Source organism: Vombatus ursinus, unplaced genomic scaffold (genome assembly GCF_900497805.2).
Source record: "Vombatus ursinus unplaced genomic scaffold, bare-nosed wombat genome assembly UNPS02014781.1, whole genome shotgun sequence".
Taxonomy (NCBI): domain Eukaryota; kingdom Metazoa; phylum Chordata; class Mammalia; order Diprotodontia; family Vombatidae; genus Vombatus; species Vombatus ursinus.
In genome coordinates this window covers 44,828,410-44,847,991 of record NW_020954559.1, presented here as the reverse complement: position 1 = coordinate 44,847,991, position 19,582 = coordinate 44,828,410, and the positions used below count along the sequence as shown (strand labels likewise).

The window sequence follows — 19,582 nt, the reverse complement described above, 5'->3', positions numbered from 1 at the left end:
AAACCCTCTTGATGTCCTGACAGTTCCTGATGGGGATACCCAGTCAATCATTTAAAGGGATAAATAGGTCATTAGGTTGGGAACAGAAAGGTCAGCTGAGATAGATGCTTTTACTTTTCTGGGGGCTCATTTTCAGACATCAGCTGGTTGCTGGTTCATATGTGTTAACTGATCTGTAACATACATGCTGACATGTAGAGAATTTTTTCCTCACCCCCCCCAAGCCAAGGAATGGTAACTTTCTTTTGGCGTTAAGTACCTCCTGACTTTGATGGATGATAAGAAACCCTCATGTGTGCCACCCAACACAGAGAAATGGGGATGGTATTATCCTTTTCCCAATGGTATTGCCTTCACCCACTTACCTTGCCATTTGTGAGCTAACTTTCTTGCCTCTCTGACACTGGAGTTGGGGAGTTTCTGTGCTGCCACTTTGATATTTACTGCTTCTTATATCCAGTAGATTAATAATCCTTCCTTATATTCAGGTCAGCCATTGTAATGGGAAAAATTGTGTGTGTACATCCACATACAGACACACACAAAGCCAGAAAACTGTTTTTCTTATCACGATTCTTACATTGCAATGCAATGTTCCAAACATCTTAATGCATTTTTAAGTTTTAATACTTTCAAGCTTCGGTACCTTAAAACTGCACTAAGACTTTAGGGACAACTTGTATAATTTTCCTTGTTCATGCATTTTCATATATTGCTTTTTTTTTTTACTTAGCTGGTTTTCTTAATTTAATACCTTCATTCTTCTATAGGGTTTTATTCCATTGGTATACATTTCACTTTAAATGTGGTTCTGATTCTATTGACCATTTAAATTTTGTTAGAAAATTTGGGCATAATTTTGATTAATACTGTCAATTAGTAATTTAGTATCCATAAAATATATGTTGCTACCTTTAGAAAATTTGGGCATAATTTTGATTAATATTGTCAATCACTATTTTAGAATCCATAAAATTTATGCCCCTACCTCAAGTTCTTTAGGGTTTCAGACTAGCAAGTTCACAAATATCAAGGACTATTTGACATAAATCTATCAGTATCACAGATTGACTTTATATCTAACTGCACTGTATGAGATCATGGGATTTTGTGCAAGTTGATGGTCTTCACTTCTTACAGCTATCCTGATTCTACCTCTTAACTCTCTGATTTAATCGATTTGGTTCTTACCTCTTTTTAAAAATATTAACCTTATTCTTTATCATAGCTTCAAAGTATTCAGTTGAAATCGAACAAGAAAGCCTACCTGTTCTCAATTTTCTTTCAGCCATGCTGGAATATAAAATTAATCTAGACTCTTGTGAACCATAATTTCTAATATGGTAACATTTTAATATTATATAGTTTGATACTTGGTACTGGGTAAAGGCAAAGAAGGGCAGGAGATAGATAGATAGATAGATAGATAGATAGATAGATAGATAGATAGATAGATAGATAGATAGATAGATAGATAGATAGAAAGAAAACATACATACATACTCCAAGGAATTTACATTTGGCTCAGAAATGTTTGAGATGAGATTCAACACACTGCCTTTCATTTATACAGGAAAGTTACACCACAGACATTCATAACAAGAGTGTGTTGTATACATTTGTGTGTGACAGTTATTATTACTAGACTGGAAGACATAGTATGTCTGGAATTCAGCAAGACATTTGACAATCTCTTAGGATCCTTGTGGTTGAAAAAAAGAAAGGCAAAGTCTGATTGCGCCAGACTTATATCCAGAGGGCCAGGGATCAAATCCTAACTCTGCAGCTTGACCTTGTGACCTTAAGCAAGTAATTTAACCTCTCTCTCGGCCCTAGTTTTTTCATCTTTAAAATGAGTATGGACTTAAATGACACTTAAGCTTCCTTCTAGCTAGCTCTAAAGCTAAGAGCGTATGATTCTGTATGAGCCACATTATAGTATAGACAAGTAGGTAAATGTCTTGAAACACAGTTGTAAGAAAAATATACCAGTAGGGCAGCTAGGTGACACAGTGGATAAAGCATCCACTCATCTTCCAGAGTTCAAATCTGGCCTCCAACATTTACTAGCTGTGTGACCCGGGGCAAGTCACTTAACCTTATTTGCCTCAGTTCCTCATCTGTAAAATGAGCTAGAGAAGGTCATGGCAAACTACTCAAGTATCTTTGCCAAAAAAAACCTTCCAAAGGGGTCATGAAAAGTCGAGCATGACTTAAAAAAAAAACTGAACAACAAACGTGTCCACAATAATAAAAAAGAATGTATTAAGTGCCTCCTATGTGTCATTGCTGTGCTAGATGCTCTAGATATGAGTACAAACAACGAAACAAGCCTACTCACAGGGAGTTTCCATTCTAATGATGGGGGTGGGGGAGAGTCAACAAGTAAATATATAAATGTAAACAGTATAAATGCATATAATAGTTAAATACAGATTGTTCTTAGAGAACACTAGCAGTAGCAGGGATCAGAAAAGGCTTCATGCAGAAGATGGTGCTTGAGCTACATATTAAAGGAATAAAGGAAATGACATTTCTGTCTATTTTTTGCTGGTCAGAACACACCTGCTACAGTATTGCCTCTGGTTCTGGATGCCACAATTTTAAGAACAGTGACAAGCTGGAACACATCCAGGGTGGTGGGGGTGGAGGCTGACCAGGAGAGAGAACAGACTTAAAACCATTTCATATGAAAAAATGGTTTAAAAAAGAGTATAATTAGTCCAGACAAAGGAAGACTTGGGGTAAGGGGGTTGGTGGCAGAGAGAGGTCTTTAAATATTTGAAGGGTTGCCTTGTGGAAGAGAGAATAGACTTATTCTGCCTGGCTTTAAAGGGCAGAGTTGCTACCTATGAATGGAAGCTGTGTGGCTGCAGATTGTGTCTCAATCTAATGAAGAAATTCCTAACAATTAGAACTGTCTGAAAATGGAATAGACTTCCTCATGAGGAAGTGAATTCTTCGTTAAGGGAGACACTTCATCAGAGAGGCTGAATGATCTTTTGTTCATCATGTAGGGTGTTAGATAAGATAACTTCCAAAATCCCTTCTATCTCTCAAGTTTACTGTCTTTTTAATGAGAATAATACTCATTTATGTGAAATAAAAGATGGAATTATTTTTTTTTAATTATCTCTCCCTCCCTGATTTGAGCAATTAATCATTTAATCAGTGAACATTTATTAAGCACCTATGTATCAGGCAAAAACCCTCACAGCAAAGAGGCATAGTACAGTAAAAACTAATTCCTACATTGACTAGATCTATACATGCATGTCTCATTCTGGTTTTTAAGTCTATCATCTCTGGCACGAGATTGAATTATCTTTAGTCTTCTGGATTTATGGTTTATCATTGTATCAGTCCTCTGGACTTGTGATTTATCATTGCATTAATGAGATTAAAATAGAATTCTAAGGGCATAAAAGATTGGTTTTGGAGATGGATGGATGGATGCAAAAAGAGAAAGGAGAAAATTGTGTCAAGTTTGATTAGTAAGGAAAATACGTGGAAAAAAATGAAGTAATTGCCTGGAAATAGCTTAAGTAGAAGCATTAGAATTCAGTATTGATTGAAATCATCCTAGATAAGGCATCAGGAGAGGAGGGTCAATATGTTGATTTTTAACTAAATGACGAAACACTGAAAGAGGACCTTACTTTCCAGAAGAGAGAGAAAATAGATTTGAGACACAGAAAGGGAAAGCATATTCAATGTAGTTCTCAAAGTACAAAGCACATCTCTGGACAGAAGACTTAGTGGGGACCACATTCCTCCTAAGCTCACCTTTCTTTTTGTCCAGAGATGTGGTTTCATTGGTGTAGAATCTACAGATGAGGAAGTTTTCTGCCCACCTCTATAAAATTTGCTTTGCCAATTATTGTCAAAGGTCTTGCTCAGGATTACACAGCCAGGATATGTCAGAAGCAGAACTTGACCCAGGTGTTCTTGACTTGGAGGCCCCTCACTATCCGCCATATAAAGCTGCCTCTCACTTGTCCACTATTGTCCCCAAAACTTCATTGGGCTCCAGATGAAGAATGTTGCTACTTTTGATTAAACCAATGAGATGATATCTGTGTTTCTATTAAGTATATTAGTGAATCATTTGTATTAAATACCAAAGCTTAGATGTGGGTATTGAAAACCTCAGTACTACACGAGATTATTTAGTGGTCTTCCAGGAGGACTGTGAAGTACCACTATACGCACCACTCCTAATGGTATGGCCAAGTGAGAAGTACAGTGGGAGTACAGGTCTTGAGGTAATTGAAGAAACATGTGGAAAGTTGGGGAAAGTAGCTGCTTTTTCTGTTTAGTTTATGCTTGGTGAAGGAAGAGAATTAGCATTTAGAATTTCTGGGATGAATGATCTAAATTTATCAATTAATTTTTATTACTTTATTAAATTAATCGAAATTTATAATACCATTCTTTTCCTGGGCAGAGAATTCCTGTTTTATGAAAATGCAGAGGGAATTATAAGAATAGCATTTAACTATACAGGTAATCAAGTTGATAATGCTAAAGAAAAAAACATTGAATATTTATAATCTAGCTTTGTTCGATAAGTCTTCACTTTTATATGTCGAAATGCTCAAGGGAGAAACAGGAGGAGTGGGGCGTGACTAGAGAGAGCCGGGAAGGAGAAGGATATTAGGTTTTAAAAATAGACAGTGGTATCAAATGATGATTGGAGAAGCCATATTTCTGATTGGAAAATTATCAGAGAAAGGGTTGCACAGAGCCCATTAGACTTAAAGTAGCAAACAGAAAAAAAAAAACTGATTGAAGATACAGGTCAAATTAAATGTTAGAAGTTGTAAAGAGGTTATCAAAAATAACAGTGAGGTGATCCAGAATAAATACATGACTTCACCCCCCCCCCAAAAAAGATGCAAAAATCCTGGCAGGACGGAAAAGGGACCAGATAGAAGTAACTTGGTGACCAAATGGCGGAGGGGGATGTTTAGTTAAGATGAAACTGAAGAGAGGGATGTGATGTAGATATGGGGAGGGGGGAGTTCCTATTGTTCTAGCCAGAGAAAGTTTAAATAAGTATAAAGCCTGGAAAAATGCGTTTAGAAAGGGGGAAACTTTGAAAGTAAATTTAAAGAGAACATGATTTCACAGCTGTTGAAATAAATAGCCAAAAATCATTATTTAAGCCAAACTAATTATCATGTGTCCAGGCCCTTAAAATCAAATTTCAAATCTATTTTAAAAATTAGCTTTTTTCTGCTTTTTCTTATCTCCCTCTTACCTGTTTACCAAACATTTGTATTTGTTCTTAAATTGAATATTACTAATCAACAAATGTGTATATTTTCTTAGTGTTGTGAAAATGGGCAGCATTGAAGGAGAAAGTAGAATGCTATTGATAATTCTGTAGCTGGAACTGTAGAAGCTTGTACAAATTTGTTCAGGGATGTAGACAGACATTTTTAACTTCTTGGCAACACTATTTACTTTAAATTTACCACCAGAATAAGAATAGGAAATCAGAACAGTGCTAAAGGAGCAGTAAATTCACTTAAGTAACAGTGCCTAATTAAACCATTAGTGATTTATCCTGGATCCTCCAGTCTTGAAATGTCAGGTCCCAGCTAGTATATATTTTATTTTCACCAACGTAGCTAACCATATTTGTGCCATGAAGAAGAAAATGTGAAACTCTGCATGCCCCAGATTTCTCTTTCTCTCTCTCTCTCTCTCTCTCTCTCTCTCTCTCCCTCCCTCCCTCTCTCCCTCCCTCTCCCCCCCCATCTATCTATCTGTCTCTATCTCTGTCTCTTTGTTTTGTGAGGCAGTTGGAGTTAGGTGACTTGCCCAGGGTCACACAGCTAGTTAAGTATAAAGTGTCTGAGATCAGACTTGAACTCAAGATCTCCTGACTCCAAGGCTGGAGCTCTATCCACCGTGCCACCTTAGCTTCCCCAAAGTAGCAGATTTTTGAGCCATGATAGTTACCTGTCAGACTCCAAAATTCTCTTCCCTCTCTTGTAAAGATACAGTAACAATATCCAGAGTTTCAATGAGAGGGATTATTGAAGTTGGGATTACATATACAAAATAGATAGAGATCTAGATAGATTAAACAGATAGTAATTGGAGAGGGAGGAGGAAATAGGAGTTGGAAACAAGGGAGGGATTAGGAGAGGAGAAGGGAATAAAATAAGTATTTATATAGCACCTGCTTTGTTCCAGGCACTGTGCTAAAGCATTTTACAAAAATTATCTCATTTGATCTTTACAACAACCCTGAAACATAGATGCTGTTATTATCCTCCTTTTACAGTTAAGGAAAATGAAGCAAACAGATGTTAAGTGACTTGTGTAGGGTCACCTAGGTAATAAATGTCTCAGGCTGGATTTGAACTAGGATTTTCCTGACTCCAGGCCCTGTGTCTGTATTGTACCACCAGCTACCTCTATGTAAAAAAGACCTCGTGTAGAAAGTGGCACTTGAGTTTGAGCTTTGAACAAAACTAGTTTCTGAGAAGCAGAGGCGAGGATGAGAATGGAATACATTCTGTTCATGGGAAGACAGCCTGTATAAAGACACAGAGATGGGGAATGTGTGCGAGGAAAAACAGTGGGCCAGTTTGACCAAATTATAGCGTGAGGGAAGTGGACTAATGGATAATAAAAACCAGAAAGATAGGCCGGAGCCTGACAGCAAAGGAATTTAAATGAGAAGAGTTTATATTTGATCCTAGAGGTAATAGGGAGCCATTAGAGGTGATGGAGCAAGGAAATGACATCAGAGCCATTGAGTAGAGAGAGGGAGACATGCAAATGCTGTTATAGAACCAGAATAGACAGACTTGGAATCCAATTTGGTATGTAGGGTAAGGGAGAGTGAGGAGTTGAGGGATGACTGGATTTGTGAACCTGGGTGCTTGGAAGGATGATGGCACCCTTGGCAGAAGGATGGAAATTCAGAAGAGGTGGTGAATTTGAGGGAAAGATCATGATTCCGTTTTGGATGTTTCGTTTGATATCTCTCTGCTGGAGAGATGTCAGACATGCAGCCCGTGGGCAACAAATGCAGCTAAAACCAGATTAAAATATAATTGGTAAATATTTAGCAAAATAAGTAAAAGCGCAATAAAACATAATGTTAATGTATGTTATAGCATGTGGCCTGAAGGGATCCTTACGTACAGTTTAGTGCAGAGGTTCCCAGACTTGCCCCCTTTTCAAAAAAAAAAAAATTATTCAGTGCCCCCCTGGAAATCTACTTTCATTAACCCTTTAACTTTTCTTTTTAATTTGTATAATTGCAAAAAAAAATATTTTTGTAAAAAATGACACATTTTAAATTTAAGAATTTATTGTAAATTTGTGGGGGTTTTCCTGCATTAAAATGTTGATGATGCTCTATTGCGTTATGTAACCATATAGTATCGTGTTGTAAACAAGTCGTTACACTCACTTATTCCTGCCAATGCATGCTAGGCTTCCTCACAATGTGAAACACACTCGCCTCACAACATTTTCTTGTTAAGACCTGTCAGTGGACTTGACCACTAATGGGTTATAACTTGCATTTTGTGTTTATTTGGAAAATAATGTAATCACTGCGACTTTAACTTGGTTACATAACAGATGAAACATGTACAAATGGTCTTTCAAAACTTTCTTATCTTCTTTCTTTATTCTTCTACTGCCACCTTATTTTTATTCAATGCCACGCCAATTGTACTGGAGGCTATCACCGCCCCCCCCCCATCCTTCCAGCACCCCTCAGGGGGCAATATCACCTTATTTTGGGAACCTGTGGTTTAGTAGTCCCGCTTCTTTTCTTTTTAGGCAATTGGGGTTAAGTGACTTGCCTAGTGAATATCATGTGTCTGAGGCTGGGATTTGAACTCAGGTCCTCCTGACTCCAGGGCCTGTGCTCTATCCACTGTACCACCTAGCTGCCCTTCTAGTCCCCTGTTTCTATTTGAGTTTAACACCACTGCTCTCCAGTATATCCAAGTCAAAATACCCAATAGGCAGTAGCATGCTTACTTAGGTACTTAATAAATATTAATTGATGCAATTGGTGATGCTTATTGCCACATAGTAGGTGCTTAATGAATGTTAATTAGATCGATTGATGATACAGGACTGAGGACCATGAGAGAAACTAAGCCTGGTTACATAGATTTGGGAGTCCTTTGCATAGGTATTATAATTAAATCCATATGAGCTCAGAAGGTCACTAAAAAAAGAGGATCATAGCATAAGATATACATCTGTTAAGGGACCTTATAGCTTAGCTAGTCCAAACCCTGAAGAGAACTCCTCTGGGGACCTCAACCCATGGGTCATCAATAACAGTGGTGTAGACAAAAGTGAGAAAGAACCCATCCTACTACCATTCTTTAGTACACCCTCTCAGATTTCAGGTGCTCACGTTAACATCCCACTCTTTATTTTTTTTTCTAATTAACAAGCACTTGTCATTTGGCCCAGCTTAATCCCAGTATTTGAAAATCCTCAGAAAATAGTATAATTAATGCCTACTAAAATGATGTGTTGCTCTTCCATTTTGGAAAGTCAGACTAGTTTCCACCAGTCTCTCCTCAGTCTCCCTCCCTCCCCTGTCGGTCAGTTCCCAAGTCCTATCCATGTAGAAAGCTTATTTATGTGACTAGAAGAATGACGAATTATCATTGCTTTAGAGGTAGAAGGAACATTATGGACCATGTAGTCCAACCCTTTTGTTTTATAGATGAAGAAATTAAGGCCCAGAGAGGTTAAGTGATTTGTCCAAAGACACACAGTAGATGACAGAGTTAGAACAAAAAGAACAACGAAAATTCCTTAGGGTCTCATATGCATAATGCCTGACACTGAAATGTGTGGAGAAGTTCTTTGGGCTGTTTGTTTTGGTCCAGCTTCCCAGTTGCAGATATACAAAGAGAATGTGTTAAGAGTATTTGACAGTCTAAATTTAAACTACCACTTTGTAATATTAGCTTAACACCCTACGTTATGGGGGTGGAGTGTAGCATATTCCTTTTCAGTCTGAATTTCCAAAGTGTGTCATAGAAAAATGGTTGTGAAGACATCCCTATAAGTGAGTGTGTGTGTGTGTGTGTGTGTGTGTGTGTGTGTGTGTGTGTGTGAGAAAGAGAGAGAGAGAAAGACACCTTGAACCTAAGGGGGTGTGGTTCCTCTATATGTGTGGTCCTATCCATCATTCCTCTATGTGGATATTTTTTTAGTTGCTCATTTTAAGATAAACCTTCTTAACCTGGAATCTGTAAATTTTTTAAAAAAATATTTTGGTAGGGCAGCTAGGTGGCACAGTGGATAGAGCACTGGCCCTGAAGTCAGAAAGATCTGAGTTCAAATGCAGCCTCAGACCAAACACTTGACATTTACTAGCTGTGTGACCCTGGGCAGGTCACTTAACCTCAATTGCCTTAAAAAAATTTTTTTTTTGGGGTAACTGTACTTTAGTTAGGTAGCTTGATGGCACAGTGGATAGACTGCCAGTGCTGGAGTCAGGAAGACTAATCTTCCTGAGTTCAAATGTGACCTCAGACACTTTAGTAGCTGTGTGACCCTGGGCAAGTCATTTACCCTGTTTTGCCTCAATTTTCCCATCTGTAAAATGATCAGGAAAAGGAAATGGCAGATCGTTCTAGCATCTTTGTCAAGAAAATCCCAAATGGGGCAACAAAGAGTCAGATATGACTGAAAAAACTGAACACATTTCAACATAATTGTTTTTGTTTGTGATCCTGTGTATTTTATTTTATGCATTTAAAAGCATTATTCTTAGAAGGGGTTCAAAAGCTTTATCAAACAGTCTAAAGTGTCCATGACATAAAAACCCCATTTTTAAGAGGCACTTTAGTATAGTAGAAAGTACATCAGACTTAAAATCTGTATTTGAGTTCCATCTCCCTCACCTTTACAAATCAGATGATCTTGAGAAAGATACCTACTTTCCTTAAGCCTCAGTTTCCTCATCTGTAAAATGGGGATAGGAGCAGTACTTAACCTCTCAGAGTTGTGAAGATTAAATGAGAAAGCAGTTGTAAAACAGTTTGTAAACCTTACTATACATATATATATACACAAATATATAATGTGTATATATAATATGTAGTACAAATGATATATATACATACAAATACATAATGTATATATGCAAATATATAAATCAATGTTATATTTCGTGGGGGGATTTCCACTAAAAACACATGTGTGATCACATGTAGGAACTGGTCTTAGAGCCTCAAGTCTGCCTTAGGTCAGACCCAGGGTTCTTGATTTAGTTTAAAGCCACCTTAAGTAGTGCCCTTAGTGTCCCCAGCCTCCCACCTCGGGTAGATACTCTACACCGGGAACAGTATGACATGATCCCTTAGACTAAGTCAAGACCCACAACCCAAGTCTAGACCATGATCAGACAGGCATTTGGAGAAAGAATGAAGGGGACTGAAGAAAATGAAGTTTGCCTTGGCATTCCCATCAATATGGGACTTCTCACCACTGTTTTTTATATTCTATTTGTTTTCTGTGAGTTTACTAGCAATAAGTTATATATATGTGATTTGGGAATTTTTTTATTTTTGGGGAATTTTTTTGAAACAACATGCAAAATATAAGTTAATACTTAATGTTTTAAGGTTTTAAAAAGTACTTTCTCCAGTATATCCCTATGAGTTAGGAAGTGTGAAAGTTATCTCCATTTTGCAGATGGGGAAACAGCGAGTGACTTGCCCGTGACCACATATGGCCAGTAAATATTGGACCTATCTGCAAATTAATTACTCTTCTTGCTATGTCTTGTTGCTTCAGATAACAATCACCTGATAGCACAGAGCTCGCAGTATAAGAGGCAAATGGGGATATGAACTAGGGTTGCTAACCAGTTGGTATTTGATCAGCTAAAAAGCTGGCTAATGCTTAGTGAGGTCATGTTATGGCTTTAAGGTTTTTTTAATTTTGGTAATCCAAGGTAAATCTCCCTAGGTAAACACATTCACTAGTAACTATGGTATAAAATAATGCATGAATCGGAGGTACTGGAAAGAGGTAGGCAGGCACTGACTAAGTGAGACAACTGTCTGGGAAATCTCTAGGCAGTCCTAAGCATTGCAGGGAGAGTGTAAGACCACAGAACTGGGCTGGTCTAGGATGGCCTGTAGAGATCTGCCAAGTGAAGAAGTACATCATCTCTTCCCCTTCACTGGGGTTTAGCTACGATGTGTTAAAAATACAATTGTAAAGCCATTGGCAGTGTGGGATGTGATATGCCTGGAGTTCTTCCTCTTATTTCTTAGGGAAAATCTTCTTTGCTTAAAGGTAAAACTTTACATATGCTTAAACTCTGCTGCCTTATTTAAATACAAACACTGACCATAAATAAAGGTCATTTTTTTCTGTTGCCTCAGTTAATTATCCACACACATTAAATTACTGATTAAGTTAAATTTAAAATAAAGTTTTGTTTGGGAATTCTTCTGACTACTTAGCTTTTATTTTAATTTCATTTTGCTCATATAGTATGGCTCACTCATGTATCTTTCATGCTTCAGGAGATTAGTGATCTCATCAATCTGGGCACTCATTTTGATGATGCAGATTGCATCTTATTCATTCCTGCCCATCTTATGTAATTCCCTTAAATCCTTTCTAGCCAGTGTTTTGGGGACCATCTTCCAAAACTTCCCAGGTACTAATAATTAAGCTATTAGTCAGTTATCACTAATGACTGATTCTCCTTTTCCTATTACACATCTCTGACATCCTGAACCCTGTTTCTCTAATGCAGTTCTTTGCCTGTAATGTGTTCATATCCACTGTGTCTCTCTCCATTGGCCTTTGGGTGATCCTTACCTTTAATTTTTTTCAGAGACTTGTGAATAATAACTAACTATGACTAACAGCTATAAAGCAGCCATGAAAGAATTCTATTGTTAAAAAAAATATATGGACCTTTGTTTCATGGGAGAAGCTTGGAGGTCATTAAAAGACAATTTTCCAAAGGCACTCCAATCTGTTTCCTTCCTCCTATTCATTCCTACACCCAGCTAATTTTCCATGCATATTATGTGCCTGAAAGATGTGTACTGATAGATAATTTCTATGTGTTACTCATGCATCTGCATGTGATGGTCTGGATAGTAAAAATTCTTCATCCACTTGGTTTTTCCTGTGTAGGTAGGCTGAACTCTTTTGAATAATTACTTAGGAAGGTCTGTGGTGTGCCTGGTCTTAATGATTGTGAAACAATGTCATTTGCAAACAGGAACATCTGGAAGACTTCACCATCCATAAGAACCTATTTTTGCTTTGGAATCAGCGCTGTGCATCTTCTATGCATAATGGGCAAATACCATATGCCTGATTAATATTAATAATTAGAGAGTAGGTGGACAACAGACTGCTGATTCAGAAATTATTCCCACGTTAGTAACCAGTACTTTCCTGACTATTATAGTGTAATCAGATTTGTGTGTGTGTGTGTGTGTGTGTGTGTGTGTGTGTGTGTGTGTGTGGGTGTACACTCATGCTGTTTGGTACTGCCATGCCCAGTACCTTCCTACTTTCTTCTTGAAATAATTATTCATCATGTATAGGTATGAGGCTTCTGTATAGTCTGTACTATAAAGCCTTTAATCTTACTCTTGAAACATAATTTCTACTTTATTTGTTACACCCTTCTATTAAGAGTATCTCAAAAAATTCTTCATAGAATTTTACTGCTTCCTTATTTTCTGCATCAGATGTAGGTATATAAATTATAATCATATTACTGGGTGGTTTTTTATTTTTGTTTTTGTTTTTTTGTAAATGCCCCATGAAATTTTTTTCTTGTTGCCTTTGGATAAACCATAAAATTAATTTCTGCAACTGTTATTTGCTTCACCAAGGAGAACTAGAGGGTGAATCTTTCAATTAGTTACAATTTTCTTTTATTTTCTGGCTTCATTTATGAGATTGTCAAGGTTGATAATATTCAAAAAACTCTTCAGTTGATCCATCCATCTTTGTTAACTTTGACCCCATATCTCTTCTCCCTTTTGTTGCTAAATACCTTCAGGATGCTGTGTCCAATAGATTCTTCCACTCTCCTTTGTATTCAGTCTGGCTTCTAACCTTACCATTCAGCTGAAATTACAGGTATGCTTTGCACGTCATGAGGCTTAGGGGTGCGGTGGCAATCTAGAAAGTCTGTTTAAATTTTTTTTTTTTTTTACCAGAGAAGAAGTCTGATTTTTTTTCTTTTTGTTACTTATTGTAACATTTGGGTTCAGTATTTGGTCGTAGGTTCTGTGTCATGTGCTGGTCTTTGAGTGTCATCTGTGGCTTCCACAAAACTCCCCCAGATTTCCCATTTAATTTCTTATGCCAGCCCACAATATATCAAAACCACAATGGGGAAAGTCACGATGGGGAAGGGATAACTGTACTTTCCCCAAAGTTACCAATGATCTCTTAGCCACCACATCTAATGGTCTTTTCTCAGACATCATCCTTCTTGACCTCTCTGTGCTTTTGACACTGTTGATCACCCTTTTCTCTTATACTTTCTTTTCTCTAGGTTTTTGTAATTGTGCCCTCACCTGGTTCTCCTCCTACCTGTCTGACCCTTCTCTGTCTCCTTTGCTGGATCTTCATCTAGGTCACACCTGCCAGGGGTGTCCCCAGGCCTCTCTTCTGGGCTTTTTTCTCTTCTCCCTCTAGTCTGTTCACTTGATGATCTCATCAGCTCCTGTGCATATAATTCTTAGTTCTTTCTCTCCAGCTTTCATCTCTCTTTTGACATCCGGTCTCCCAATGCCAACTGTTTATTGGTTATCTTGAACTGGCTATCCTATAAAAGATAATCTTAAACTCATCATGACCAAAATCAAACTCATTATATTTTCCTCCAAACCCTCCCATTCTCCTTACTTCCTTTTTATCATCAGGGGTACTGCCACACTTTCAGTCACTCAGGCTCCCAACTGGTCATCCTTGACTCCTCGGTCTTCCCCCTCCCCATCCAGGCAGTTGCCAAATCTGGTCATTTCTTGTCGTCCCTCCTTTCTGTCCCCTGGCACTATCACCACATGGTACAGGCTCTCACCCCTCATGTCTTTACTATTGCAATAGCCTCCTGGTTGGTCTCCTTGCCCTAAGTTTTTCCCTACTCCAATCCACTCAGCTGTCAAATTATTATTATCCCCATTTTACAAATGAGGAAAATCAGATAAACAGAGGTTAATCACATAGCTATAATAGGTGTTGGAGGCGAAATTTGAACTCAGGTCTTCCTGACTCTAAGCCTGGCACTCTATCCAAATGCCTGGACCAGGCATTTTTACTGGCTCTCTCTCATGCCTGAAACCCTCTCCCTCCTCGACTCTACTTCCTGGCTTCTCTGGCATCTTTCAAGTACCAGCTAAAATCCTACCTTGTACAAGAAGCTTTTTGCAATCTTCCTTAATCTTAGATCCTGCGCTCTGAGATTATCTCCAGCTTAGCCTGTAGATATCCTATTTGTACGTATGTTGTCTCCTCCTTCATCCTTATGAGTTCCTTGAGAGCAAGGACTATTTTTTTTGGCCTTTATTTATACCTCCCAACACTTAGCACAGTGCCTAGTATATGGTAGGTGCCAAATAAATACTTCTTGACTTACTGATTATACAGTTGGTCCAGAAGTGTGTTCATTTGTTGATCGCTAGCCAGGATTATCTCACATTTTTCTACCCAAGGCTAAATTGATGTTTCTAGATAATCTGAAATATTTGTCATTCTCAGTACCCTCCATCTTCATTCTTGTTCTTTGGCCACTATCATTGCCATAAAGGAAATGGGTGGTGTGGAATCATTTTTGCATTTTTCTTTGTTTCATGGGTTGCTGTGGCCAGCCTACTGAGTTGCTTTACCCAAAGCCTTTCCAGCATAGTAGAAGCAGCCAGAATTCACACTCTGGTAGCATAGCATTTGTAGCCCAGGGTAACAACCTCCATGGTGAACCTGATGAGCCATCCAAATAGGATTTTGAGAAGGTGCATGTATTCCATTCCCCAAACATGCATCGATCCTTGAATCTCTGTGTGAATGTATATCCTTTGTCGGCAGGAGCAATAGCTATGTAAGTTAGGCTAATTCTTCCTCCAAAGGTATTGAAATTATCAGCAACACTTAACTAGCTCTGGAGACTAAAGGCTCAGGCTATTGACCTTACTTCCTCCTCACCCAAGGAGGAGGTATCCACGAGGATGTTCATGTGCCATTTCCAGTGCTTGTCCTGATGTACTATAGTGTACAGTTGCATATATCCTTCCTTTCTCTCCTCTGGCACTGCCATGATTCCAAGCCCAGTGTTCTTCCACTGTACCACCTAGCTGCCTCAATGCTTATCCTTATTAAATATCTTTCTTTTTCTATGGCTAAATTATTCTCCTGTTGTTAACTGTTGAGTGACCTACTACACATGTCTCATTTCGTTCAATTATTGAATATAGACTACTAGAATCTACAGGTCAGTCCCAGGCCAGAACACACTTTCATTACAAAAGTTTGCTTGGTATAGTATGATCTATGTGGAAGTGAAACAAAAACTTTAGACCACATCAGAAAATTCTTATGTAGCTATCACTGTTGTGTAATGTTGCTATGCTACAGCCCTTTGTTACAGGATTCTCAGAATTCTACTGTATTTTTGGGGGGGGCGGGGAATCCTAAACAGAGTAACCAAGTCAAGAGTAGTTTAGAATTTGTTTTTTCTTCAAAACACACATAACTAAGGAACTGTCTTCTAAGTAGCTTCTGTTCATCTTGCCTCTTAGCAGCCCCAGCTAAGATGGTGATGCTCCGTGAAATCTGGGATAAAATTGTGGTTTTTGGTTTTCCTAGAGTAATTATTTAGAATATTATTCATTGTGGACACTCAAGTTGGAGTGAAATAGTAATACATAGTCAGGGTCCTCTACTGCCTTGCTTCTGAAAAATTTGAAGCTATATTTTTAATGTGTTGTTTTCCCCCCCAAGAAAAAGCAAGACAGGCCCTCTAGTGGCCATCCTGAAAATAATACAGAATACCTGGAAATGAGTCTTGCTCACCTCGTTCCTTTGTTTATGCCACTTTACTAAAAATTCAATGTGATATGAGTTCCCTTTGGCAAGGTCACATTAATAAAATCATAATAATTTCTTTTACCTTCTTGTGCTCTGATTTTTTTATCTTTTTTTTTTTTTTTTTTTTTTTTTTTGCTGTTTCTCCCCACCTCCATCCATCTCTTAGAATCCTCTTTGTTTCAAGGCTCAACTCAGATACTGCCTTTGCAGGAAGCCTTTCCCAGCCCCCTCTATACCCCACTCCTCCCACAGCTGCTAATGCCTTCTCTCTGAGATTACATTCCCTCTATTCTGTATGTATCTTGTATGTCCCTAATTATTTACATATTGTTGTCCCCTTTAGAATGTGAGCTCCTTGAAAACAGGGACTGTTTTTGCTTTTCTTTGTATCCCCAGGGATTTAGCATAGTGCCTGGCACATGATAAGCCCTTAATAAGTGCTGTTGACTGATTCACTAATACCTTGTGTCGTGTCCAATGACATGCCTGTTCTGGTCCATTTTCAAAGAAATGCCCATTTGCAAATAAGTAAGAGAATACTCCTCCAATTTAATTAGCTTTTATAATCTTGTTGAGGGTGGTGGGGAAGTGGGGGGAAACTTTTTATTTCATAAGGGAAGGAAACTCCCAGGGTGGGATAATGGGAAATGTGCTGGGCTTGGAATCAGGGATCTTGGGTTTGAATCCTGGTTCTTTTACTTTCTACTTTTATGACCTTGGGTAAGTCACTTAAATGCATCGAGTCTCAATTTCTTCATCAGTAAAATGGATTAGTTGCATAAGATGGCCTCCTCTCTTGAAGGGTCATATCAATCTTCACACCTGTTTATAATGTGATACTTTTTTCTCCTGAGTAACCTAGCAAAGAACTATAGGATGCTTTCCTTATTTCACAGAGTGGTAGAAACAGGTAAGTATTCATTTCCAGACTCTGACCATGCCAATATATAAATAATTTACAGTAAATTCCAGTTTATCCACTGTTGTAGGAATGCAATGTTATGGTTAATTAAATAATCCCATTATCTGAGAGGTACTCTGTTTACCATGCATAGATTGTTAGAACTGGAAATGGATTCTTAAAGATCATTTAGTTCAGCCTCCTTCTTTTATAGATGAGGAAACTGCGGTACAGGAATTCATGCTGAAATTATATTGAACATAATTTAACCTTTATTGATTGGAAAGTTCTATCAGAATCCTGTAGTGTCTCGGGGTCATTATTATGAACATCAGTCATCTCATAGTAGTAGGGGAAAAATTGGTTTGAAAGTTATGATCGCCTGGGCTCTGGGAAAAATGGGCATTTGCTACATCAAAGTGAATTCTTTTCATTCTCACAGTGGGTTTTGAAGTATGTGGCTGCTTAATGGTGTTTGGTGCACCCCCACTACATCCTTTGTCTGTGATCATGTTATAACCCCCTTTTTTTTTTCCCTTGCAGCCCAGTGACTTCTCCGTATCTCTTAAAGCTTCAGGGAAGAACAAACATTTCAAGGTGCAGCTTTTGGACAATGTCTATTGCATTGGACAGCGTCGATTTCATACTATGGATGAATTGGTGGAACACTACAAAAAAGCACCTATTTTCACCAGTGAACACGGGGAAAAGTTATATCTCATCAAAGCACTTCAGTGACATTAAAGAGGGGCTAGGCTGCCTAGTTCTCTTCTCACTAAACGCCTAGTCCGCTTCTCACTAAACTACAGGCCTTAGGTCCACCATTCACCTACACAGAGCAGAGCTGACCTCCTACCTGATGCAGTCCCAAACCTCGGGCTCTTGCTTACCAGAGGGCTTTGCTCTATCGGGTCGTTTGTCCTTGATTTTTGGTTCATTTGCCTAGTTTGTCTCCCCCCCCCCCCCCCCCCCCCCCCCCCCCCCAGTTCTATTTGGTTCAGTTTGCTTCCCCTCAGATTAAAAACTTAAGTGACCATTATCAGTACTTACTTCCACTCCTGAGTTCTAAAGTCCCTCTCCCTCCCGGGTTTACAGAATTTGGAGATGAGAGAGGGAGGCAAGTTTGGTTTGCTTTTGTTCTTTTCAATTGGAGACAGTGTTAATCTGTTCAACTTGTTCATGCTGACAGAACTCTTAGTTAAGAGACATTGGGCACAGTTTGAATGCACTGAAGCTACAGCTAATTAAGTGAAATATAGTAGACATAAACAGTTGTGGCTGTGAGTTCTGTAGCTCTTTGCTTACCAGGTAGTGTATGACAAAAATTCCTAGAATCTAGAAGCACTCTATGCTGTATTCTGCTATTACGTTGCTTCCTTGACTCTATATAAGAGTACACCAATTAAAGCATTTTGTAATAGGACTTCTTAAACTACTATGGTAAGATTGTAGTAAAAGAAATCTATCTAGTGTATTTTGGTCTGTGGTTGCAACAAAGAGAATTCCCTTGAAAGCTGATTTGCAAGAGAGAGAATCAGTGGCTTATGAAGACTGAAGGTTTTGGTAATCTATACCACCAAATGTGCCATCCACATAATCCTTTTTCCTCTTGCCCTTCTGCTTGTTTGAATTTAACAATTATGTATTTAATTCTCAAAGTAATATGTATCTGTAGCTGTTTGTTGACACTAATGCAGATGATTACAAAAAAACTGATCTTTTGGGGAAGGGGGGCTACCAACACTATATATATATATTTACATATATATATATGTATACATATATATATTATTTGCTTTACAGGGAAAATTCTTCAGGGTTTACAAAAGATGATGTGATTGGTAGTAAGAGACACACAGAATGTTTATAAAGAAAATGCATTTTCTCTTTTCTTTACATTTAAACTTCTTTATAGTTTAAATATACAGTCTTGAGATGGCACATTCCTGAGATTGAAGAAGGGGTCTTGAGATCCCCTAAACTTGCATACACAGTTTTTTGGATATTGTAATAAAAAAGGTATTATGTCAAGACTGAGTATGTGTCTTTATCTCTATTAGCACTCAAATTCAACCATAGAAATTGAATGAATACTAGATTTACAGTAACTTGGGGCCTGAATGGTTTAGAGAAAAAAATTTAAGAGTTTTAGTGCCTTCGCTATGTTATATTATGTGCCCTTTTTCTGATTATGGTATTGTTATGTTGAAATAATAAACAGTCAAATTATTTTTTAAAAAAAAGCTACTATCTCAGTTATCACCTAAGCTTGTTCTTTTTTTTAATCAAGATATTTGACATTTTATCAAAACTGGTGTTAATCCAGTGTTTACAAGGGTAGTTTTCCTACCTCCCAGGGTTATTTTGAGGATTCAATGAGATAATATTTGTAAAGAGCTTATCACAATTTTCAGCACATAGTAGGTGCTTAACAAATGCTTGTTCCTCTGCCTCTTCTCCTGCCCCTCACCCTTGGCTTATACAACTTCACATTTAATGTATATTCTCCCTAGCAAAAACTATACTCTAGCCCACTAGCCCTTTGTTTCTTTCTTAAGATAACTGTAAATTATAGACCATGAGTGTTAATAAATG

The 19,582-nt window shown here is 38.0% G+C and overlaps 1 protein-coding gene across 3 annotated transcripts in view; it reads left to right on the top strand.

The window, feature by feature from the left end:
• The window catches only part of LOC114046277 (cytoplasmic protein NCK2), a 192,998-nt gene extending 173,980 nt beyond the window's left edge, over positions 1-19,018 (top strand). For all 3 annotated transcript variants that reach the window (XM_027866566.1, XM_027866567.1, XM_027866568.1), the window contains one exon: positions 17,531-19,018. In XM_027866566.1, the coding sequence (XP_027722367.1) occupies positions 17,531-17,725 (195 nt within the window). In that variant the 3' untranslated portion in view covers positions 17,726-19,018. The remainder of the gene's footprint in view (positions 1-17,530) is intronic.
• Positions 19,019-19,582: the final 564 nt, after the last annotated feature.